Source organism: Triturus cristatus, chromosome 5_2 (genome assembly GCF_964204655.1).
Source record: "Triturus cristatus chromosome 5_2, aTriCri1.1, whole genome shotgun sequence".
Lineage (NCBI taxonomy): Eukaryota > Metazoa > Chordata > Amphibia > Caudata > Salamandridae > Triturus > Triturus cristatus.
This window is the reverse complement of record NC_140588.1, coordinates 1,073,652,095-1,073,677,269: the sequence shown is the minus strand read 5'-3', so window position 1 is coordinate 1,073,677,269 and position 25,175 is coordinate 1,073,652,095. Positions and strand designations below refer to the sequence as shown.

Below are 25,175 nucleotides of genomic sequence, written 5' to 3'. Positions count from 1 at the left end.
AGCCAAAATACTGCATCTTAGGACACAAGGTTTATAAAATAAACTCTTTAAACTTTACTGTGTCTCTGTTTATTCTGTTGTGGACTGATATGAGAATAATTACGAACAGGTATTTCTGATTCCCACCATTCCTGAGAATACCCAAATCGCTTGTTCTGGGTTGTCTATACATTGGGACCGCCGAGATAAACCTCGGATAACGAATGGGACACTGATGCTGGTCGGATAAGGGGTTCTGGGTTCTGAGGTGAGTTCTTGGTACACCACAATTCACTGAGGTCCTGGTTTCCTGTGCATAGTTCTGTGCATAAGCAGAATCCCTGCAACAACGTTTCCACGTTTCTCACCAACGTGTGTCTGCCTCGTTGCGCCATGATCATGGTGTCATCCACTCGAGTGACAGTCCACACCTCAGGCTTGTAAGGAATGCGAAACTTCCAGCCCGGGTGATGATCTTTGAGGACTACCTTTGATTCTACGCGCAATGTCGGAGCTTTGGCTTGTCAGTTAGCGGTCGCCTTCTCATTGGTCTTCTTCCATTCCTGCTGGGCTCTTTCCACATCCAGGTATGGCAGCACCCACTCTGGGTCTCCTGGGATCAAGTCCAGTGGCGATCGTTTGAGCAGGAGCGAGGCCGGGGCACACCCGGTGGTCGAGTGGGGCGTTTGCCGATATGCGAGTAGGAATTGATGCAGGCATGCCTCGGGCTCTTGGTGTTGGTCCCCCCGATTCGAAGGGCTCTGTTGAGCGTCCTCATGAACCATTCCACCTCACTGTTGGCTTGGGGCCACTGAGGTGTGATTCTGCTCTGTCGGCTGGCTCTTCGCTCCAGGAAGTCATGGAAGTACTGCCCCTGGAACGGTGGCCCATTATCGGATTTTATTTCTTTGGGTAGCCCGAACATGGCAAATGTCTTCTCCAAGGCAGGTTGAACGTGGGTGAATGCCATGAACGGCACACGCTCTACCATGGGGAACTTTGAGAACGAGTCCATCACAACCATGGTGTGCCGCCCATCCAGGAAGCTCCAGAAGTCGACACTGATCTTCGACCAGGGCGTGAGGCACAGTTCTTCAGTAATGACAGGGGCCGGAGCGGGGTTGCCCCCGGTGATGGTGCACGGGTGGCAGTGCCTGACCTCCTCATCCACCACTTCGTCCATGTTGGTAAACCACACCTTTGCACGTAGTCTGGCCTTGGTCTTGGCGGTCCCTTGATGGGCAAGCGTGACCATTCGCTGGCACAGTCTTTTCGAACGACAATACGCTGCTCCGTAGTATCAGTCCGGATCCGCTGATGCTGAGTTCATGCCGTACTCTCCAAAGTTGGCGTTGGGAGTTCTGTTCTTCGGCATTGAGCAGGGAGACTCCATCAAGGAACCAATGCCACTGCCACTTCTCCAGGGCCTCCTTCACTCTTCCCATGGTGTCATTCTCCTCGGTGGCATCATGAAGATCTTCTTTTGTGACTGCCACAGGGCAGGCATTGGTTTCAACCATGTTTACGAAGGCCTGTTTGTTGGTGCTATTGTCCAGCATCAACTCGCCATCCTTCGCGGTGGGGTGTCTGGACAGGAAGTCAGCGGGGTAGCCTGCCCTTGGTCTGTACAGCAATTGGAATGAGTATGCCTGTAGCTGGATCGCCCACCTCTCAATTCGTGTTGTGCTAGGCGTGAGGACCCGTTGAACAATGGCAGTAGGGGTTTGTGGTCTGTTATCACCCGGAAAGGATGAGCTCACAGATATAAGTGGAAGTGTTGGCACGCCCATCCTATGGCTAAGGCCTCCCGCTCTATTTGGACGTATCGTACTTCTGTTGGGGATAGCGCTCGGCTGGCGTAGGCCACGGGGTTACAGACTTCCTTGGTATCTTCTTGCAGAAGGACTGCTCCTAGCCCAACCGTGCTTGCGTGGAGAACGAGTTTCATCTTCCTCTTGGGGTGAAAATACGCCATGGTTCTCTGTTCCAGAAGGGTGTTTTTGATATTCTGGAACGCTGCTTCTTCTCTGGGCGTCCATTCCCAGGGCGTGCTAGTCATTGTCAGCTGCCGGAGGGGCTCCGAGATAGTGGCGAGATTCAGTATGAACCTCCTGTCGTCATCCCGAGGAAGCTCCGTATTTCCGTGGGATTCTGCGGGACTGGGGCACTCCTGATGGCTTCTGCTTTGCGCGGGTCAACGCGGAGTCCATCCCGCGAAAAGATATATCCAAAGAAGTCTATCAACCCTTTTGTGGAGTGTGAGTCCCCAGTCTGCCAGTCTCTGTAAGGTCGCCCTCAGCTAGACATGGCGTTCTTCTAAGCTCTGTGAGTATATTAAGATGTCATCACTCAAGTTTATCACTCCAACCAGGCTTGAAACACCTCCGCGGCGGAGGACATACCAAAGCTGAACCGGGTATACCGTCAGAGGCCGACTTGCATGGAGAATGTAGTGATATAGCGACTTTCTGGCGCCAACTCTAACTGGTGGTATCCAGAGTTTAGATCAAGTTTGGAGAACCACTGTGCCCCGTTCAGGTCCGCCATGATGTCATCCATCGTCGGGGTCAAGTGTCTTTCTCTCCAGATGGCCTGATTGCGAAGCCTCATATCAACATACATTCGAATGGCACCAGGTTGCTTCGGCTTTGTTGCCACTACCAATGGGGACACCCACGGGGTGTCCCTGACACCTTCTCAATGACTCCCAAGTCCTCGAGGCCTTGCAGCTCTTTTTCCACTAACAAGCAGAGATAAAAGGGAATGCTCCTGTGCCGGAGTGCTCTCGGCTGATTGCCTTGTCGATATGCAACTTCACTTGTTGTCCCTTGAGCTTGCCTAAACCTTGGAAGAGTTGGGGAAATTCCTTCAGCATATCCTCCGCATGGGTGTCATGAAATTGCCAGGCAAAGAACACTCCCGGTCTTCCGCTGTGTGACACCCCAGCAGCGTACCTTTCTTCCCTTCCGCCATTTGGAACTTGGTCTTTACTGAGTATTCTGAGCTCAAGACTTCGACCTTTATCATCCCCCTGAGTGGTATAGGTTCCGTGCCTCCTTAGGTGTAAATTATGGCCGAACTGGGTGCCAGGCGTGGTTTGGGTGACAGCCATTCGTACTGATCGGAGTCCATTACGCTTACCGACGCGCCTGTGTCTATGAGGGCGTGTACCGAGGGTCCATTGACCGTGATGTTGCTCTAGCGGCCCAGCCTTCCTGTGAATGAGATGACGAATGTGTCCTCGTCGCCTTTATAGTAGTCGGTGGTGCCTCGTTCTTGTTGTCGTGCTCTTCAAGCGTTCGGTGTCGACATGTCGTTAGGCACCCGCTGGATGCGCCTCATCGGGAGCGTCCTCCCCCACTGCGGCAGACGCTGGTATAGTGGTTGGCCTTGCCGCATTTTGAGCAGGTCTGCCCCCTCGCTGGACACCTGTCTTGTTCTTTTGGATTGAATCCACAATGTCCACACTTGCCACGTGTCGGTGCCTCGCCTCTGTCCTGGCGCGAGTCGCCTCTGCACGATGTCCATGGTCTCCTCCTTGACGTGGACTACTTTCTGCCTTGACGTATTCCAAACTCGAATGACCTCCATCTCTTCTGCCTGTTTGTCTGACAGCTTGTGGGAGCAGGCTAGGATCAGGATTTCGTCCCGGGATATCCCCGGTTGTCGAAGCATCTGGAGCTGTAGCGCGACAGACTTACATCCCTGTATGATCTGCGCCCTGATTTCTACGTTCTGGTCAATGCCTGTGCATGTGTGCGCCAACTTCCTGAGTTGAACATGTCCACCGTTTCTGCCTCGGGTTGCCGGGCCTGGTGCAATTTGAACTGCTCGTAATCTGGGTTCATCTGTGGGTCGAAGTACCTGTCGAGTGCCGCGATAGCTGCGTCATACTCATGAGCCTCCCCTGTATCGGGCAGTGTCTCAAACAGCTCGTAGAGCTCGTCGTCCCCGAAGTGCATCAGCAGGGAGTGTTTTACCATTCCATCTGCCTCTCTAGTCCCTGTAAAGTAATGGTTTAGGCGACATACCCAGAGCTTCCATCTGGGCGCGGCTGTGGCGCGGGTCAGCGAGCTGGCTGAACGGGGGTATTGGCGTTACTGAAGCATGTGAGTGTGGTGCTGTTGGCGCTCGTGCCGGTGGCTGTGGCGGCAGGGGGTCTCCCATGATGCGCACAGACTGGTCCTTTCCTGTGTTGTCGGCACCGATGTGTGACACAACAACTATATCCCCGTGAGGATGAACCCTCTCTTTTCCTGTGTCCAATTGCGCCCCTATGGCGCCCCCCTCTTGGGTCTTGAGATTGACCTGCTGGCCATTGGGGCTGTCCTCCAGCCAGTGCTCCTTCTTGTAGTTGATGTTACTGTAACCTGGCGCATGTTGCACGTGGTTGCCTGTGGGCACAGGCTCTGGCTGCTGGCAGTTGGCACTTCTTTCTTGTATCTTTGTCTTGTTTTTTTCTTTTGTTAGCTGCCTCAGCATGTTTGGGTCTGCATCTGTGGCCTGCAGGGCGAGATCCCCGGTCGCTACCTGTCTTTCTATTGGCCTGGTGAGGGAGCTGCACTTGGTAGGCCTTCAGCCCCGCCCTCGCGCTGTGCATCCAGAGCGGACCGGGTCTTGGGCTGAGAAGCGCTCGCTATAGAGCACTTCCGCTCTGACTAGGGCCGCCACACTATATGGCTTTGAGCGCTCCTCTCTGCCGGTCTTTAGCGCCGCCGTCGCGCGCACTGTTGCCAGGAAACAAGTGCGTGGCAGGCGGAGCACGTGATTGTGTGGGCTGCGCAGAGCCTCCGGCGGCAGATCTGGCCACTCTCAGCTCGCACAAGCAGCTTTCCAGCGGAGCTGGGAGACATGAGGGTCCGTTCACCCCTCGTCACCTGTGTGGCGCACTGGTACAGGTATGTCGCAGGGCCCTGAGAGCGCGCTGCAGAGACACAATGGTGTACGTCTCGGCCGAAGGTTTTGTTCGACCTGGGGCCTGTTTATTTATCCCCTCGGACCGAGCCCAGCCACGAGGGGTGCTACGGGGGCACAATGTATCGTACTGGCAGGGTGGCACTCTACATCCTTTTTCAGAGCGTTTTTAAACCCCTTTTTGATTCGTTTTAACGGGTGGTGATGGAAGTATTCTCTGGTGAGACTGGGTATGGGCAAGGCTAGCAGCATCTGTCTTCTCATAGAGAGCCCTAAGATAATGTAGTACATGAATGAGCCTGGATACCGGGTATGCTCTTCACACCGCCGACGTCACCCAGCTGATCCTCTCGCTCACCAAGGACCCCCACACTGCCAAAACCAACCTCCACGAAGGAATGAAGGCTGTCGCCGACTGGATGAGGAACAGCCGACTGAAGCTGAACTCAGACAAGACGCAGGTCCTCATCCTCGGCTCCTCCCACTAGGCCTGGGACGACGGCACTAGGAGCCCCCCCTACACCCATCAACCACGCACGAAACCTAGGGATCATCCTCGACTCCACACTCTCCATGACAAAGCAGGTCAACACGGTCTCCTCCTCCTGCTTCAACACCCTCCGCATGCTTCACAGGATCTTCAAGTGGATCCCCACTGAAACTGGAAGGACGGTCACCCAGGCCCTCGTCAGCAGTAGACTGGACTACGCCAACGCACTCTACGCAGGAGCCCCGGCCAAACTCCTGAAACGACTCCAACACATCCAAAACGCCTCCGCACGCCTGATCCTCAACATCCCCTGCCGCAGCCTCATCACACCACACCTGAAAGACCTGCACTGGCTCCCCATCAACAAGAGGATAACCTTCAAGTTCCTCACCCATGCACACAAGGCACTCCACGACACCGGACCAGCGTACCTCAACAGACGACTCGGCCTCTACACCCCTGCCTGCCCGCTCCGCTCCGCAGACCACTCCCTCGCCACCGCCCCCCGCATCCGAAGAGTGACTGCCGGCGGCAGATCATTCTCCCACCTCGCCGCCAAGACGTGGAACACCCTCCCCATCCGCCTACGGCAGACCAAAGACCTTCTAACCTTCAGGAGACTCCTCAAGACCTGGCTCTTCGAACAGTAGCAGCAATCTCCCCCCCTCTCTGCCCCCCCCCCCCAAGAGCCTTGAGACCCTCACGGGTATGTAGTGTGCTTTACAAATGCTATGATTGATTGTCACTGATTTTACTTTGGTAACTCGGCAGAATCTGGTTTGAAACCTACTCCTCCTTTACCCAGGTCCTATTGAGGCCAGTACAAAAAACAATTGATGCTGTGACTACCATGCTCCATATTCGAGTTTGTTCTCGTTGTGGGTAACTTATTATTTTTTGCACTTGTGTTTAATCTTCTCAAGTTCTACCACCATTCTGATTTTTGGGATAGAGTCTTATTATTGAGCCTTCCTCCCCTTTAGTGTGTGTGACTACCTCATGACCCAAACGTTTCCCTGCCAGGAAGACATCTTTCTAGTGTTACACTTCTGAGTGCAAGCCACCGGTGATGGGATATATTTCTTACTTTAATAGGGGTGCGGTATGTCCTGTACGTTCAATGGAAAGATATGGAGAGGTATAAACACAGGACATTTTGTCGCACCATAAATCGGCCACGGCACAGGGCGGACCAGGCACACTAAGTGAAGGCACTACATTTGATAACCCATGCATTTGCTTGCATGTCGATCTTGGTGATATGTAAACGATGAAATTCAAGTTGTAAAAAGAAACGTTTAAAAGAAAGCATGGTATGCAATATGAATAAAAAAGAAATACAAAATCATGAAATATGTTAAAAAGTTAAAGAGTGTGATCTGGTTCTTTTCCTGTGGGATTTAGTCCTATTGTGATGTCGCATTCAGGCCAAGGGATCTTGTGCACTGTGTTTTGTTCCCTTCTCGCTTTTTGGCCTGTTCTAATAATTGCTTTCCTTGAGGGGTCCCTTTTATTCTTTACACAAATGGGACTTAGAACAGAGTTTGCTCAACGTTGTTTTTCCAGGTTTCGGTCACCTGTGACTAGATTGGTTTGTGACAAGTCGCAACTGCAAATGCATATTTTTTTGCCAGCAGAAAGGTTTGTGTGGAAATTCTTTCCAGATGGCTTCGGAAGGGATCTTTGCATATGCATTACCTCCTCTCCCTCTGAGTATAGCAAATGAAGGAGGAACCATGTTGCATCATTTAGTAGCTCCCGCTTGTCCAAGACAATTTGGGTTCACGGAGCTACCTCTCCTGTCAGAACAAAAACACATCCCAACCACAAACCAGAACTGAAGCCGTTGACAATGAACAAGGGTCAGATTGTCCATCCTATGCCGGCATCTCTAAATTTAGCCGCCTGGTTCTTGAACACGAGTTCAGTCATTCAGGTATTTCTGAGGCTTGCAGGAGCCTTTTAGCCCAAGCCAGGGCGGCAACTACAAATGCTACGTATAAAGCAAAGTGGACTAGATTCTGCACATGGTGCTCTACAAATGGTATACACCCCTTCTCATCTCCACCTGAACAAATATTGCCATATTTGTTCCTTCTTGAATGTTCAGGTCTCTCTGACAGTTCAGAGCCAAACCTCTGATAAAAAAAACTGTTTGTTAGCAGTTGAAAGCATCTGTCTCTCAATTTATGAGGTCTCCTTCTGAGCCTATTCATAAATCAGGTCTCAAATAGCTCTCAAAGAAGATAGCTTTAGTATTAGCTTTGACATCGGCTCGAAGAGTGGGTGAACTTCAAACCTTCACTATAAAAGAACTGTATTTACAGAGGGATAATGAGGACAAATCATCATTTTATTCCCAAGGTTCCATCAGACTTTGATCTTAACGAACCACTTGTTTTTAAAACCTACTTTCACAACCCTCAATGTGCAACAGAAGGAGCACTGCATACTTTAGATGTGACAAATTGCTTAAAATTAGAGGAACAGGTCACCAAGAAAACTAAGATGACATGCTACCAGCTAAAGGAAGTGCAATTAATCCTCCTAGAAAGCTATTTCAGAATTATCATTCAACCAATTATACTCTTGCATCTGGGTGGTGGCAACTCCCTGCTCCGAGGTCTCCCAGACTGCATCCTATTACAATATACTCCCCTTATGGAAATCCACTGGCTGTCCTCGCAATTCATCACTATCTTCAAAACCAGCTGCATCACCTACAAGCTTACCACTACAGGCCCACCATCCCCAGTGGCCCTCAGCACACCTGCAGCCAGGACATTATCAGACTGGAGTCAAACTGCAATGCAGAGAAATCAAGACTATGGGTATTTTCCATCTATGTACTAAGGACATGGAACAGCATCCCAATATTCTTAATGGCTGCTCCAACTGTACTCCAGTGTAATAAAGATCTGAAGACACTCCGCTTTAGAGAACATGACATCATGACCCGGTTACACCTCACTCCCACTGTCAGAACCCAACTTCCCCTCAAATTGTTTGTTGATTATATCTATGCCTTAATCACTGTACAATGCTCTGCTGCTCTTTGTCTAGATTCACACTATATAGATACTTCTTACAGACAAACAGTTGTATGTCGGAATATCGAGCTCAAAAATATCACACTACCACACACAGCCTAAATATCAACTTATTGTATATTAAGAAGGTGAATATGGGGCCAATTCACAGAACTAACTTAAGTCAAAATCCTAAACTTACTACTTTTGGTATTCACAGAAGTTAGGATTTTGTCTTAAGTTTGTCTTAAGACAAACTTAAAACAGACTTAAGACAGACTTAAGACAATCTTAAGACAAAATCCTAACTTAAGTCTGTCTTAAGTCCGTCTTAAGTCTGTCTTAAGTCTATCTTAAGTCTGTCTTAAGTTTGTCTTAAGCCTGTCTTAAGTTTGTCTTAAGTCTGTTTTAAGTTTGTCTTAAGTCTGTCTTAAGTTTGTCTTATGACAAACTTAAGACAAAATCCTAACTTCTGTGAATACCAAAAGTAGGATTTTGTCTTAAGTTAGTTCTGTGAATCGGGCCCTATATTGGTAAGTATAGATATGCCAATCTTCAAGATACACAGATGTGGAGTTAAGTATAACAGATCTAAACCTATACATACTTACCTTCATGATATTTTGGTTGTCAGTATTCTGGCCATGATAATTTGATAGCAAATATTTAAAGCTCAGTGTTCAGGTAGTATACCAGATACACACCCATGCATACAGTGTGCTCTCATGTACCCATAAACGGAATATGGCACAGAATCTTTGGGGCCGATTCACAGAACTAACTTAAGACAAAATCCTAAACTTACTACTTTTGGTATTCACAGAAGTTAGGATTTTGTCTTAAGTTTGTCTTAAGACAGACTTAAGACATACTTAAGACAAACTTAAGACAAAATCCTAACTTAAGTCTGTCTTAAGTCTGTCTTAAGTCTGTCTTAAGACAAAATCCTAACTTCTGTGAATACCAAAAGTAGTACCTTTAGGATTTTGTCTTAAATTAGTTCTGTGAATCGGGCCCTAGGCATCTTCACGTTGAAATTCCTGTCTGAGCTTCAGCTGGCTGGTTCGTGGAGATGATCGCTTCCATTTACAATACTGAGATCTGCTGTTTACTTAAAGGCAATAATTACACTTTAAGTCTAAGCACTTAATCTGAATATATATATTTTTTTAACGTAACACTGACTGGACCATACATTTATTGTGCATTATCAATGGCCGAGCTGTATCCAATCTTCTATTGCACAGCACCCTCTAGGAGTAAGGCTTGACTGTTTGATATAGTGAGCTCCTTAAATTCAAAGTGAACAAAGTGAAAAAGGATGTGGTTGGCATTTCAGTGACCCTGCAGTAATATCTGGTTCCTGTGGTTCTAGTGGCAGCATGCAATACTTGACTCAAGGATCCGTCCCCTGTGTTCTGTACTTCCCGAAAAACTGGTCTCAATGTTAAAACCTGTGTGTCCCAAGTAGCTTTATGATGTTCTAAACCAAGATCTCCTACAGTTTGTTAATGTAACAGAAACAAGGAACTGAACAATCTGTCATTAGTACCTAGAGGATGTTGTTACCTTTCTCAAATGAATGACAGCCTCACGGCGAATGGCGCTTATTTCCGAGATTTATTTTTTGGGATTTAAGTATTCCGGTCAACTTACTTTATTTGTCATTTTTAGCTGTTGTGGGACTTCGTCGCCACGATGTATCCTTGGACTTTTGCTTGAATACTGCACGACTTCTGCTGGAGCATGGAAGGTAGTTTACATTTTACCTTTTGAGCTGAAAGGTTTTTATACCTTTATAAAAAGAGGTCTTAAGTATTATTGTGATATCTATAAGTTATTTAGGCAAATGTTATATTTTCTTGCTATTATAAAGGAAAGTTTTAATTCTCTTTAAGGACACTGGCAAGAATGTACTCATTCTTTTCTGAATACAGCATCAGAATTACAAAACTGAAACCGTTAGCAGCGCTATATTTCCCAAGAACCTTGGAAAGTGAATTTAAAATCCATATGACCATCAGTAGCCGATCCCTATGCAACAGTCTCTCCCAAAACTTCCTTGGGCTCTATCTTGGTCTCTTTCTTGCTTAGTACACTGTCACCATCCAAGGTCTACAGTTTTGCTTCTGAACCACTGCTGAAAAACAAAAGTTGGATGCATTACCCCAAAATATAATGGACACTCAAATTAAACACTTAGGGCCTCGTTTACAGTATGGTGAGTAGCCTGCCAATACCGCTCATGTGTCTACTGCCTTTGCCCCTCCAGCTGTAGACCGCCTGCCTTACTTTTAAATCCCGCCTACCTGGTGCCCTAAGTGCATTGCCATTATGAGGCATGCACTTAAGGCTGATATGAATATTGATTGCGCAATCATCATTATTTTTAAATCGTTTAGCCTTAATTTTGCACATATTCCTAAAGTGTTTTTTGTAGAAAACAATTAGCATTTACCCTGAGGGGTGCATTGGGACCTTTTTTCATTTTCCCTGAACGTGTCTGCTTGAGTCACATGGCAGATCCATTCAAGAAAAATACTGATGGTAACTAAATAGGACGGGGACAGTCATTGTGACTTGCCGACTCTGCAGGGATGGGTTTCCATGCAAAGGATTTCCAATGGCAGAACCAGTCAAAGGTCTGCTACCAGAAGCCATGTAATTGTCCCCAACTCTAAATTATGTTGGGAACCACTGATTTGGCAGGGCAGAGGCATTGCCACTAGAAGGAGATCCACTCGAGTTAAACAATTCCTTGTGAACTGGCAATATCATCTGAAACTTAGGAAGAGAGATTAGAACTTATCATATCCAGTTCAGCGACTGATTTGTGCTGCCTTTTTTGAATTCATGATAAAAAGGTGAAAGCATATGACTTCCCAGTTTTAATCCTAGACGAACGCTTCCACTGATGTCCAGATCCACTGGTGCTTCCAAATTTAGCCTCTAAATGTAGAAGGGTGGAAGGTTAAGTTTTCGCCCTTGATGTGATTCGTTCCATGGTAGAGGATGCCCTCCTGTGCATCAATCTGGTGAACACCATCAGTTCCAGCCTCCCATCTCTCACAAACGGAGAATCCCATTTACCAATCACATTGGGCTTCACGGGCAGGTATGCTGCTGTCACCAAGATATCCCTATCCAGCCATAAGTGGCAAAAATCTCAAGCTAGAGTCATCAAATCTTAGATTGAAAGGTAAATCCAAAGTGGTACTTCACTAGCAGGACGTTGTTTATCTTGAAATAAAATGCAACAGCTGACCAGATCTTTTAATAAGCACTTCACCACAAGCGAACCTGCTAGGAGGTTGAGGCAGATGATAAATAGCCGTAACTCTTAGCCAGACCACTTTTCTCTGGTACACACCGTGCGTACACTGCCAGAGCTACTGGTATTATATGTGTTCAATGGCTCGATAGTACATCAGTTGTGAGAAACATTGCTGAGATGGGAAAAAAGACCACCCACTGACCCAGAATCCAATCTAGAAGCCTCAGTGAAATCTGGCTTACTCAACCTTCAGTAGTTTGTTTTTGTTGATGCAATTTTTGACCTCTGTAGTTACAGGCACTAAGGCTGTGGAGAATCATGGTTGTTCTGGGGTTTGGTTTTTGATTGATAAGAACCCTAGACTCTTGATCTACCATGAACGAAGAAGCCTGCTGGCAAAGACCACAGACATTCAATCGCAATCCTTGTATGCAGTGCTTCGTGATCACGAAGACCATGCTGATAAGGTAAATGATTGTCTTCACTCCATGTTCGCTCACAAATGTTACCACTGGTTTCATAAAGTGGGTGAAACACCAGCGTTGGATGACAGATAAACCTGGAGAACCCCAATTTGCCAACCATTTCTTTTCAGATAAGCTAGATAAAAAAACTTGATGTGAGCCCTAGACGAGAGTCATGAGAGAAGCATCCTTTAGACCCAGTCATGGCGTCTGAGCTCCTTCTTGAAGAATGTCTATCGAGAGATGCCCTTCATCTTAAAGTGCATGAATACTATTCAGGCATTCCACTCTTTTTTATGTTTAAAGCAAGATGAATCTCTTTTCCTTCTTCTCCACTAAAGAGGTTGTAGAGAAGGCGGAAGGGTGCAAGTGAGACCAAAGGATTGAGCTCCCCCACAACTCTGTTACCACCACTGTGATTAATGCTTCTCCTTTTTATGCGAAACAATTAGAGTGGAATAACCCTTATGTACCGGAGTCCCTCAACACTCTGTCCTAAATCCCTGCACCATCTGCACGACCTCGACATCGGTCATCAGTCGCCGTCAGTTGTACATGCAGTGATTTATTCTGCTTCTGGATTAACAGAATGTGTCAAACATATATTGGTCTTGCCACTGACTTCTCTTAAGGTCTTTGAACCTCTGGGTGCTTTGATTGAAACATTGATTTGGCCTGTTTTCCTGCTAGGCTCAGTGTTTCCATAAAGCTTCAGATAAATAACTTTGCGCATGGGTGAGTAGGCTTTCTCCGAAGTCATAAAAGTGTTAAAGGACTTGGTCATCTCTTTCAAAAAGGTCGGCTGAAAAAATTAGCACAATGTGACTTTTCCATCTTCTGATTTGTCAGTTCACTGAGCTCAGGGATTGTCACCTCTCCAAGAAAATGGGGCAGTTGGAGTTGTCCAGCAGGCAACCATCAGGACTTTTTGATCCACTTGTCTTTGACATGCTCTGCCATGTCCACTATCATGCAGACCGGATAGGCACATCTAGAAGCTTGTCTCATCATGCCTTTAAGCCTTTCTTTATGAGCTTAGAGCATTTCCCCAAAAAAGTTAGCATTTGAGGGTTCATCTCGAAGCAGCACCCAAGAAGGCCAAGATGTAGACTGAAGGAACTTTTGCAGAGACTATTAAGTAATAATAATAATAATAATAATACGGCATTTTCTAAAGCGCGAACAGCTACCTCACAAGGAGGTGTCCCGGCGCTAGGAGAGCAGGCATGGCCACAGGGACCAATTTTGAGCACTTAGCGCGGTTGGGTGAAGAGCCAAGTCTTCAACATCTGCTTAAAGCAGGATTCAGAGGGGGCCTGCTGAAGCGCCGGGGGCAGGGTATTCCATAGCGCCGCCACATTGGCCGAGAAGGTTCTTCCTCCCAGCCGAGCCCTTTTTGTTCGTGGAACTGCTAGCTGAACGCGGCAGTTGGAGCGGAGGGAGCGGGCCTGGGTGTATCTCGGCAACCGAGCTCTCAGGTAGTTTGGGCAGGTGCCATACAGAGATCTAAAGGCCAGCGTGAGTGCCTTAAATTTGATCCTGCTGGCTACTGGTAACCAGTGAAGTGAAAGAAGGTGCGGAGAGACTGAATGCTTGAAAGGAACACGCATTAACAGTCTCGCAGCCACATTCTGGACCATTTGTAACCGCTGAGTTCTGGTTTTCTGGGGTTCTTGGGAAATGTAGGTTTGTAAACTGGCTAATGTGTTTAGTAAAGGAGGAGTAAAAGCTTAATTAATCCTCACCTAGGGTTTAGCCACATAGTTAAAACATATACTTGCAAAACAAATATGGCAGCACTGCTTTAGCATCTTCAGAATAGTGCATAGCTCCATGGATGGGACCATGATCTGTATGGTATCGATGTAGTTCCTTCTGTTTCTAAACCGTGGACATGCATAGTTTAAATAGACAGTCCTCTAGCTAAACTAATATCTACATTTTGTGTGTGCACAGGGAATCGGTGGGTTTTGAGTTCCTGAGGTCTGTGTGTGAGCGCTTTGAATCATCACCTGAGTTAGGCAAGGCCCAGTTGCTGCACATTCAGCTCCTGTTACAGCGAGGGAAACAGTTGCTGGCCAAGCAGAAGATTGAGGATATCATCACAGGTACCCTTTTGTTCTTAATAAACACTTTTATTTACGTTTTATGCAGTAGAAATCAACAAATACCGATATGAGAGTAGCAGCAGCCAAATCCTCTAAACATCACATAAAGCGTTTTAAAAGAATCCGAAGTATCATAGCAGTGGAGTATAGTACCTTACATGGCATCACAGCCCACACATGGCCTCGTCCTCCAGAGAAAAATGGGGTTAGTATGCCGCATGTCTGTCTAAACCAAAGTAATCACCCCATAGACCCCAGGATTTGTCATTTTGTTTGGACATCCCCAATCTAGGTAGATTGCCTTCTCTACCATTGCACAATGACCCATGCCCCTTAGCCATTCCACCTTATTAGAGCTTCCCTTTGACCTCCACAGCTTTCCAGTGTCATGTCAGGCTTGGCTATGACATATTTCATATGTAGAAATTTACGCGCTTGGCTGGATAAATTCCATTCCCCAATGCAAAAAACACACAGATTTAAGTTATATCAGTGGTTATGTACAGCACTCAAGACAGTACCTGGGTGAGATCCTTCCAGTATTTCTGAATCACTATGCACTTGCACATCATATGGAACGGATCTCTAGCTGTGTCATTGCAACTCTGGCAAGTTGAGGTGGTTAGTCACCCCATTATCGTACGGATGAATAATAAAAATGCAGAAATGTAATCTGGATTAGCGTTAGGCGAGCAGATATTGCGACCCACTTTTGTGCAATTCTAACCTCTAACCACTTTTCATCTACCAGGTGGCCTGCGTCCCTCTCCCATTGTAGTTTTAATGCTAAGAAGTGATCTGAGTCATTTATTATTAGTGATTTATATATGTTGAAAATACCTTTGCTTACAGTGGGTTGAGTGGCACTAAGAACAACAGTTTGCTGCAATATTGCTCTAGTGCGTGCCACCAATGTAAATATTTTTAAAGAAATTGGGATTTGTGTAGTGGGTAATTTTCTACTAGACTTTCAAATGATTTTAAGTGTCCAGGTCCCCAAACCTCCCAATTTAGAAATGACTATTACGCCCCATTGGTGGAATCCCTGAAGCTGTGAAACCTGAGCCAACCTTCTACCGACCCATTCCAGTGTCTTGCAGGTGAGTCTGTCTTTCCACCCTATCTACTTGATCACCTCCTGTCCTTGCCCTGCTGAAGATCCAGTGGCTGAGGGTATATGGTCTCGAGGGCGATTGGCATATAAGAAAGGAAACCATGTTTAGAGGGTGGATAGCTGTACTTCATCCCTCATCGAAAGGCCTCAGTAGTTGAAAGGCCCAGTAGTGTCTACGTTCCAGAACATGACTCGGTGACGAAGCATGCCACAGTGATTATGTGAAAGACTCATAATGGTTCACACAGAACACATGCACAACACAATAGTAGACATGTAACAGCAAAATAACTGTAGTTGATTCAATATACACCAACAAATCAATAGTGTTTAGCAAGTCCTAGTAACAAATCGGTTTATTCGCAGTATAAACCTTAGCTTCTTTTTGGTGTTCTAAAAGCACAGGTGTTAAGTGACCTCCAGGGGCAAGAACCTCAACCAAAAGCGTGAATATACCGTGTGAAACAGTAAAGAGTATGTTGGTACACAAACTACTGCATAACAGTTGATCCATTTGGATAAGTCCACTGTTGCCTGTATACATGTACATCATGAAATGGCACACAGTTTGTTTGTGACAAGTGTCAGCGATGTTTCAACCATTAAACGAATGCAAGGGTCTCACCGGGACAGGAAATGCCTGGGGACCTATAGAAGCTCAGAACATATCGCAAGGAATGGAACTTGCTGAAAGGGAATCACCAGTAATAGGAAATGTATAGAAAGGAACCTGCTGGTGCCCAAAGAAGAATAAACAACCCTTGGGCAGACTGTGAATTACAGCATGCAGACCGTGAAATAATCACCACTGTGCCAAGGAACACTATTACTTACAGGTGTGATTACCTGGCGGTAGAATGGAGAGAAAGAATAAAGCCATTATATGCAAAGAAAACAATGTCTAAATATATCAAGCCAGAGCTAGGGGCATATATCAGTCTTACCCATGTGGATGAAATCAGCACTCCGAAATCAGCCTGTGGGGACAAGAGTCAAGTCCCTGATCACAGCTCCCCAACTGGAAAAAAAGACCTGACCTAACTGTCACCTGTGAGGCATGACTGGCTACAGGGGGTCCAGTGAGGTCTTAAAGGCACGGTGCCAGTTTTTGTTCTGTTATATTTTGAGTGCAGCCTAAGGGCTAAGGATGTCTCATATTCCCTTTCATACACCTTTTTAAAAAAAGGTTTTGGAATCATCTTATGGTCTTTTTTCTTTTTATGACAGGAATATCTTGGTAATTGTTGGGTGATTTAATATGAAAACTCAATGTAATTTGGACATTTTTAGTTTTCGTTATATATATGTTAGAAGTACTATGTGCTCGGGGGTCCCCGTGAGTCTAAGACCAAGATGAGGATTCCCCTGCAAGAGAAATAGGATTACAGGTAAGCAATTTATCCTTTTTAAGGGTCAGTGCACATGCACTGAGTCCTGTTTAGCAGGGCCCAGGGCATGTCACTTGAGTCATTACATCAGTGTCTAATAATACAAATAAAAACAGCTTTTACACAGTGGAAGCTGGTCCAGCAACCCGGTATGGATAAAGCTATGTGTCTCTTCTGACTAAGAGGACCACTGACCTTTTTCATTTACTTATAATTTGCTCCAGTTTTGCAGCTAGTAGAAGAACATTGTTGCTACCGACCTTTAGATTGACTCAGATTCAACATACAAAGGGTCTCCTTCAGTTAATTTTTGGATACCATAATAATATACCCATGTGTTATTCAGTGATGAAATTCTTGGCCGTTGTTCAGGATCAGTTAAGAAATAAGGCTTGCCACACTAGGAATATGGAATGAGTATACGGAGGTTGTCATGTTTTAGTATATTCTTAAATATAAGAAAGGTTATTGGGAGGAAAGGTAATTTTTCTGAATTGTAATAGAACAAGCATTTTGCACTTTGTTGTATAATCTCACACAAAATAGAAAGCACTTTCCTTACATTCATAATTGATTTTTTTAGTGTAGAAAATGAGTACACGGTAATTTCTCTCCTATTACCTTGCACTTATTTTTTTTAATATAAGAAACATTTTTTTGTATTTGGTGATTCTTTTACATAATGTTTTTGATTACTTGCCTATGAGATAAAAATAGTCGTATCTATTTATTTATTTAAAGTTTTGTATAGCGCGAACATGACCCAGAAGGGTATCAGAGCGCTTTACATACGGTTTAAGTAGACAAAGCAACAGCTAGGGAAGAGAAATCAGGGAGACAGTGGGACAAAATACAGCAGGTGCAAGATGAAATTGAGGAGGACAAAGGAAGCAGGTTGGGTGAGACCGACACGTAGGCCAATAAACAACAGGAACAAGCGAGACAGTATACAGTAACTTAGCGGCAAGAGGAGCACATGTAAGGCAATAAACAACAGGAACAAACAAGACAGTATACAGTAACAACGGCAAGAGGAGCACAGCATCTAGTTCAACGCATTGTTCATTAGTAGATTTTTGACTCCCCTTTTGAAGGTAAGTGTAGAGGGAATAAGTCTTGTTTCCACTGGGAGGGAGTTCCAGATTCTCGGGGCGATGCCAGAGAATGTACAATTGTATGTTTTAAGCTTATTACATTTCTTGGGCTTGAGCAGCAGTGTTCCGGTGCTCCTTGTGGATCGGGCACCACCAGAGAGTTCCAACTTGTTTGTCAGGTAGAGTGCGGTGTTGACGTGTAGTGCCCTATGGGTCATACTAGCGAACTTTAGTTCTATCCTTGCTTCAAGGGGGAGCCAATTGAGCGATTTCAGGTCCGGAGTAATGTGGTTGTTGTTCTTAGAACCCGTGATGAGTCTGGTAGCAGCAAATATGAAATTATTGCATTAGTTTGCACCGAACTGGATTGTATTTTGCACAGACGTAATGTTAACCCTGTATGGAAATAATATGGAAGAAATGTTCCCATGAATGGGGGTTAATGTATGTTGTTATATTATGAAAAAGCAGAGTTTTTAATGTTTTTAGACATAGAAGGATCAGGGTTAAAACGAGTATTTGTAGATTTTAAATGCTTGTATGTAGGGGGTTAAAGTATATTTGTATATTAGTACCAAACAATTGAGTCTTAGTTGCAAAATTATACGTTTTATAATAAACTGAAACTGTCAATAGTGGCAAAAAGTGTGGGTGAACCAGCAAAAAGCCTGTTTCCTCACAGGGTGGCATTCATATAATGGTTTGGTTAGCCTTGACCTTGTGGTACAGGTGGAGAGGTTTGTTCAACAGCATGGCTATGAAACTGAGCTTGTGTCTAGGGTGGAGCAGGACTTATTTGTCAGCCCACTGATATATCCCAACTACTTGCCAAGAGTTCAGCGTCTGCTTTTTGTGCGCACATTCATACAGACAAGAGTGTTCTGGAGTGCGTGTAAGAGTGATCTCTTCACAAATAGCAATGTGAATAGCCCTTAATAATTTGTTATTTAAATCTTTTATGCTGCTAGTCATCCTGATGTAGGGTGTTTGACCACTTTCCATCAAACACATACATTATTTAGAGACAATAATTCATACACGTCAGTAAATCAATGTACAGGAAAAGTTACAAACTACAATGAGAATTCAAAGGTGCATATTATCCATATTGGTATGCATTATATGTTAAGAGTGCATAGTTGAGAGAAACACAGTCGTGATTTGAAATATGTTGGTTGGGATTGTCTGTACTAATAAGATTTTTTTTTACTCCACAGAGGATCCCTTTTTTTTTTTTTAAGCAACCTTCGAATGACAGATTGAGAAAAAAATCATAAGGTTCTAGACGCGGGCCTTGCAGTTTACATGCCATTCCTTGACAGTGGGTCATGGATCACCGTGCCATATTAGAAGGATTGCAGCTCATGAACTGCAAGTGACAAAAGGTTCTGTATATCAAAAGCAGTACCATTTTTAGGTCTCGGCTCGAAGGCTGCGCTTGCGCAGTCTCGCTCCGAGATTTAATGTTTTGGAGTGGGGCTTTAACCCGCCCCTTTTTTTTTACCTCTTCTCCATTGGCTGGCCTCTTAAATGCTGGTCAGCCATTGGAGAAGAGGCTTGTCTCTCCAAACAAGCCCCGTCTTTTTGCGATTCGGGGGCGTGATTTTTCGATTCTTTCTCTCCTCTGGAATGTAAACATTCCAGCCAATGGCAAGAGGAGAGAAAGAAAAACACGCCCCCGATTCCGAAAACGACACTGCGTTTCTCCGAGGCATTTCTGCTTGACCTCGGAGAAAGGCAGTTGTCTCTCTCTCTGTTTCTGTCGTGTTTCTTTCTCTCCCCAAATTGGACAAGACAAAATGCTTGACAGATGGACTGTGCATTTCCGCCCAGGGCTGAAAGCAAATAAAGCTTTCCTTATTTTATATCCATAAACACATTTGGACATTTTTTTTGCTTTTCAGGAATTTGCTCTTTGAGAAAAGCGAGGGCATTGATAGCACTTATGAGAATGGAGAGCTGGCGGTTCGGTTTACATCTGTAACCTCCTTTTCAGCCATTCTTATGTTTTCAGGCAGCAAGGCGGTTCCATGCAGGCTTGCAGTTTCACGTTTTGGTGGCTGCGAGTCCAAGCATGCTTATTGCTAGTACTAGGAAAGCACAGGGCAGGGCAGACTGAACGACAGTCACGGCGGGACACAGAGAGCCGACAGGCGCCCCACTGGCCTTCTGCGGGGCACAGTAGCCCATTAGCCCTCTAGCTATAATTTGTGCTCCACAGCTTTTCAGCTCAACGAGGAACGTGATACCGTCACGGAAGGAGCTGGCTGCAGCCTCATTCATGAGAGGAGACAGAATCCACTAACGTGTTTACTTTTACGTTAAACAACAGACACCGTCTCCCTCTTTCGGAGGGGAGGGTGGACTCGGATATGAAATTTTAAGCGAGTTCTTTTTCCAAACCTGCTCTTATATATTTTTGTTCGCTGCTACAAAGCATCTCCCCCACCACACCCTATCTCAGACCCCCACCCTGGCTGTGCCAGGCCTGAATTATTCAGGTGACTTTGTATTTGGATACTCGTAACTTACAACGGGAATATGAGTGCAATTTCAATTAATTAATAGTGATTAAATGTCAAACTGTTGCCGACTTTTCCCTGTAACTGGGGTAGAGGAGAGCTGTAGAGGGCCTGTCACGGGCCTGTCTTACACAAGCTTTTTATGAGCCTTTTTCTCACATAGACGCCCCCTGGTGGGGTCAGCGGGGGTGGGGGAGCGGTCATGCCTGATTTGTTTTGCCTCCGGAAGGCTTCTTTCTCCTTCTGTTTTCATTCCTGGCAGGGGTCCGTCTCTGGCTGCCGTAATGATAAAGCGTGGTTTTGTGCCAGCCCTATATAACGATGCTCCCGTTACTCATTATAGTAGAGCGCGCTTTGGGGGGCGTAGGGGGGGGAGTGTCCTGCCTCAGGGGGAGTCCTGCCTCACTCGTCTGTTGAGCACCAGCTAATGAGAAAGGTAATAATTTTCTTTGGTGTGCTTCCCCTGTGGACGGGCACGGTATGTCCCCACTCAGAGGCCTATGGAGTATTAAATGAAAGCACCCCTGAATGGGTTATTAGCCGAATTCCGAACAAAACAGTAAACGATGACGCCACTAAATTTCATACACGTATGAACGTATATGAACGCATGTATGTTAACAGTGTCAGCATGAAAGATGCTCCAGGGTTCTGTTTACTGGGATACGAAAGAACGAGGTACGTTTCTGAAGCAAGGGCGTTACCCCCTAATAAATAATTTGTGGTGCATCTGTGATCGTCTAGAATTACTTATCAGTGACAAGCAGCAGTGTTTCTGTCCTCACCCGCCTTGAGTTGTGGAATGCATCCTTAAAAAGCCTTTGTCGCTCTTTTATAGCAGCTCCACATTGAACAGTATGTAGCAGCAGGGTGCACGGAGACAAGCACTTCAAAACCTGTTTTTCTTCTAAGCCATCCTGCTTATCTTGTTATTTATTAATTTACAGTGGAAAGTCACAGTTAATCTTCTTGCTTTTAGAATTCCACAGAGTGCTCGTGGATTCATGTTCACTCCCTCTATCCTCCATCACCTCTTTCCCCCCTCCCAATCAACCCCAGCCAGATCGCCCTCACATCCAAACATGCTTTATTTAATCGCTCTACATAGTGCATCTTTTCGTCCCCCCCACCTCAGGAACCTGCAAGCACTTTTCCTTTTAAAAAATAGCAGAAGGACTACAATTTTACCTCACCTGAGTACACAGAATGACAGTGCTCCTCAGCAGAGAATTACAGAAGAGACAGTAAGAACATAAATAGAATGCAATGTTTAAAGTCAGCAGCATGTCTGTGTGGCTCTGTGTAAGTGTGTGTGGCTCTGTGTGTGTGTGGAAGGCTCTGTGTGTGTGTGTGTGTGTGTGTATGTGTGTGCCTCTGTGTGTGTGGCTCTGTGTGGGTGGTTTTTTTTGTAGGTGGCTCTATGCGTGGGTGGTGGCTCTGTCTGTGTGTGGGTAACTCTGTGTGTGTAGGTGGCTCTGTGTGGGTGGCTCTATTTGTGGTGTGGGTTGCTCTATGTGAGTAGCTCTGTGTAGGTGGCTCTGTGTGGGTGGCTGTGTGTGTGTGGGTGGCTTTGTGTGTGTGGCTCTGTGTGTGGGTGCAAATGCAATAGGTCTCGCATTTGAGAGAGATTAAGCTATTGACATTGTAAATAAGAATGCAGTTTCTTTAAATGTTTTAAAAACAAAAACATAAACAAAAATAATGTCGGGAGCAATGCCAATAGCTCTAACTTTAACAATGCCGAGACCATTGCATTGTAAATGCTTGTTATCTATCACATAAAGTAAAACTCTGTGACCTGCATGTTACACAACATGCTTTCTAGCAGGCACAGTAATCCGTTATGCTAGTTTGAATGTAAATTGTGACAAGATGAACACAGAGCACTCCAGGGATTGCATTAACCACCAGAGTTATCTTAGCTTATTTATCCTTTTATCCCCTTAAGATTGCTGGGCACTTGGGGGCGTGGCTGAAAGCCGATCATTGCGGACGCACCATATAGACGCTCCGGAGCCCGGGCACACAGAGCCTTCACAACGGACGAGAGCCGCACCCATCGAGCTACATCCGACGAACCGAAGCTGTGTGGCGGTCAGGGACTGCTCGCCCGAGAAGCGTGAGCCCGCCATTAATGCTACATTTGGATGAAATAAAAGAGAGGCCTAAGCGGCGATGGTCGGTGCCTGTGCGAGGGATGCCGGGAGCTGCGCAACACGGAGCTAGGCCGGCGAGATCGACGCTGCTCCCGTGACACCAACCGAGAAGGGCGCACGCCCTCTTAAGAGCCTGAGTACCCACGGAATGACCGAGTGAAGGACTTGTGGAGTGTGAGACGGGCCTGGACTTCGACAGCGCCGCTCACATGCAGTTGGGATTGGACACGCCTGCCCTTGCGGACTCGTACACTGAGCGGCAGAGGGGACGGACGGATCCTCCTTACCCTGGGTCGGCGGAGACGTGGCTGATGCGGGGGTGAGTGCTGAAGAGGGCCCGCAAGACGACTGCTGACAACACGCGGCCCAAGCTGTGCGGATGCTGGTGTAGACCTATCGGAGAGCCTGGAGGGGTCTGTGCTTCTGCCGCGCACGTTGGGAAGCTCCTGACTGTCGGCGTACGTACTGGGTGATACACCGGGTGAGGGCGGTCGGAGGTGAGCCATCTACCGTCCCCTCACACGCCCAGCATGGCTCCCCTCTCCCTCCCTCCTCGCCCTGCCTGCCTGATGAGCACGGAACGGCCTGAGTGACGGTGCGCTGGCCGCGGAGGCGGGGGCTGGTAACGCCGGGCTGATAGGATAAGTGAGAAGTCTCCACAGAAGGTATTGCACTGTAATTGTCGGTGCTCCCCTTGGCCCCCACTGGAACTGGCACCAACAATATGGGGCATTGCTATAGCCGAAGAGTGCGGTGACTGTTAGGCGGGATCAATCAGCAGGCAAGCTGCCTAATAGAGTTCCACTGCGCTGGATCAGGGCTGCCGGCTTGCCTACAGCGTTCGGTGGGTGACATGGGGCCCGCGCCTGAAGGCTGCAACATCGTAGGGAGCATTGATTGACTGACCTGCTTCCGAGCATATAAAACAGCCGCAGCGAGTTGGGACAATGCTTAGAGGGGAAGATGAATGCAGACACTACAGACGACACCCAGCACGACGAATGCAGTAAACGTTTCCTGCTCTGCAATCCGGCGGGGGGACCCCACTGATCTCCAGGACCTACAGAGTATCGGAAACGGGAAGCAGAGCTGCAGTGAGTACACCCAGGTTGGGCTGCGCATCTCAGTGACTGGGTTCCAGTCATTCATATAGCAGTAGGCTCTAACATGTTTACACCATGTTGACACACTGAGGAACTGTGAGTGCCTTAACCCCTTCGCTGCTGCGGACATTCCGCTGCAGCGCTGGGGGGGGCGGGGGGGCAGCGCGGCGGGCCTGTGCTCATGACGGAGCCGCTCCGTCATGAGCCGCAGTTGAGCTGTGCTCATGACGGAACGGTTCCGTCATGACTCCGCCCATTTGCGTTGTCCCCCCGCACAGGCGGGGAAACAGCGCCGCGTAGGCGGAGCGGCCGCCAACGGGAGTGTCATGACGGAACCGTTCCGTCATGAGCACACGCCAACCGTGGCTCATGACGGAACGGTTCCGTCATGAGCAGGGAAGGGGTTAAATCGGTCAAAACTCAGAGGACCATACTGTCTCAGATAACACTGACGACTTGACTAATAACTGAGACACTTGATTCCCCTATCAGCAGCAGGTATTGTGAGGAATCCACTGTGCATCATGGGGCGCCCAAAAGGCAAACTACAGGAAGCGGCCCCCTCAAACTCGCAATCTACAGATGAACAGTAACTCTCTGTGCCCCCACAGTCGCTAACCTGTGTACCACCCACGAACGATGTGGAAACTAAGGATAAATTAGATTTGATACTGCGAGAGGTCAGGAATTCCAGAAGGGCGATAGAGCAACAACTTGGCACGCTCACCATCGGCTTCACTCTGCTCAAGGCTGCCAATACTAAGCTGGCGACCACTGTGAAGGATAACTGTTTAGCTCTGGAAGAGTTACTGCCTCAATACAAAGAGCACACAACGCAAATTCTGACATTACAGCGGCAAGTTACTGGCCTTCTGGATAGGGTTGAGGATGCGAAGGGCAGAGCTGGACGAAATAACATACGCGTTATTGGGCTCCCAGAACGAAGTGAGGGCTCTGACGCCGCCACTTTTATGGAACAGTGGTTCCGGGAACATGTTGCCCCCACTGGATTGTTATACTTCTTCTGTATTGAAAGAGCCCACAGGATTCCCACGGTAAACCGAAGGTGGGCGCACCGCCAAGACTACTGATAGTCAGGATTCTAAATTATAGGGACATTGATATCCTACTTCAGAAGGCAAGAGAGTGACCCCAGATCAGGTTTGAAATTTGCCAGATCTCATTATACCCTGACTATACCCTCATGGTCCAGCGCCCAAGACCCTCCTTTCAGGCTGTCAAAAAGAAGTTGCGTGATTTGAACTTAAAATACTCCTATTATACTCCGCACGTTTGAAAATAATACATGAGCAAAAAACTTATTGTTTTGAAAGTCCAAAGCATGTGGGGGAGTGGATTGAGGTTATGGATCTGACCCCGCCGTCAGGTGATGCCCCCCAGAGACTGAAGCGCAGCCCCAAACGACTGCAAGGCCAACAATCACGCCGCAATGTGAAGACCACCGACAGTCCAGTAGCACTCGGCCCTACTCAGGACCAGGTACAACGGAGCAAAGATGTAGCACTGGCGACGGCAAATA

General features: G+C 46.8%; 1 protein-coding gene across 1 annotated transcript in view; it reads left to right on the top strand.

The window, feature by feature from the left end:
• The window catches only part of LOC146829692 (serine protease 23-like), a 1,412,546-nt gene that overhangs the window by 1,321,240 nt on the left and 66,131 nt on the right, over positions 1-25,175 (top strand). The window contains exons 15-16 of the mRNA XM_085608396.1: positions 10,087-10,165; positions 14,107-14,258. Coding sequence (XP_085464522.1) covers positions 10,087-10,165; positions 14,107-14,258 — 231 coding nt within the window. The remainder of the gene's footprint in view (positions 1-10,086; positions 10,166-14,106; positions 14,259-25,175) is intronic.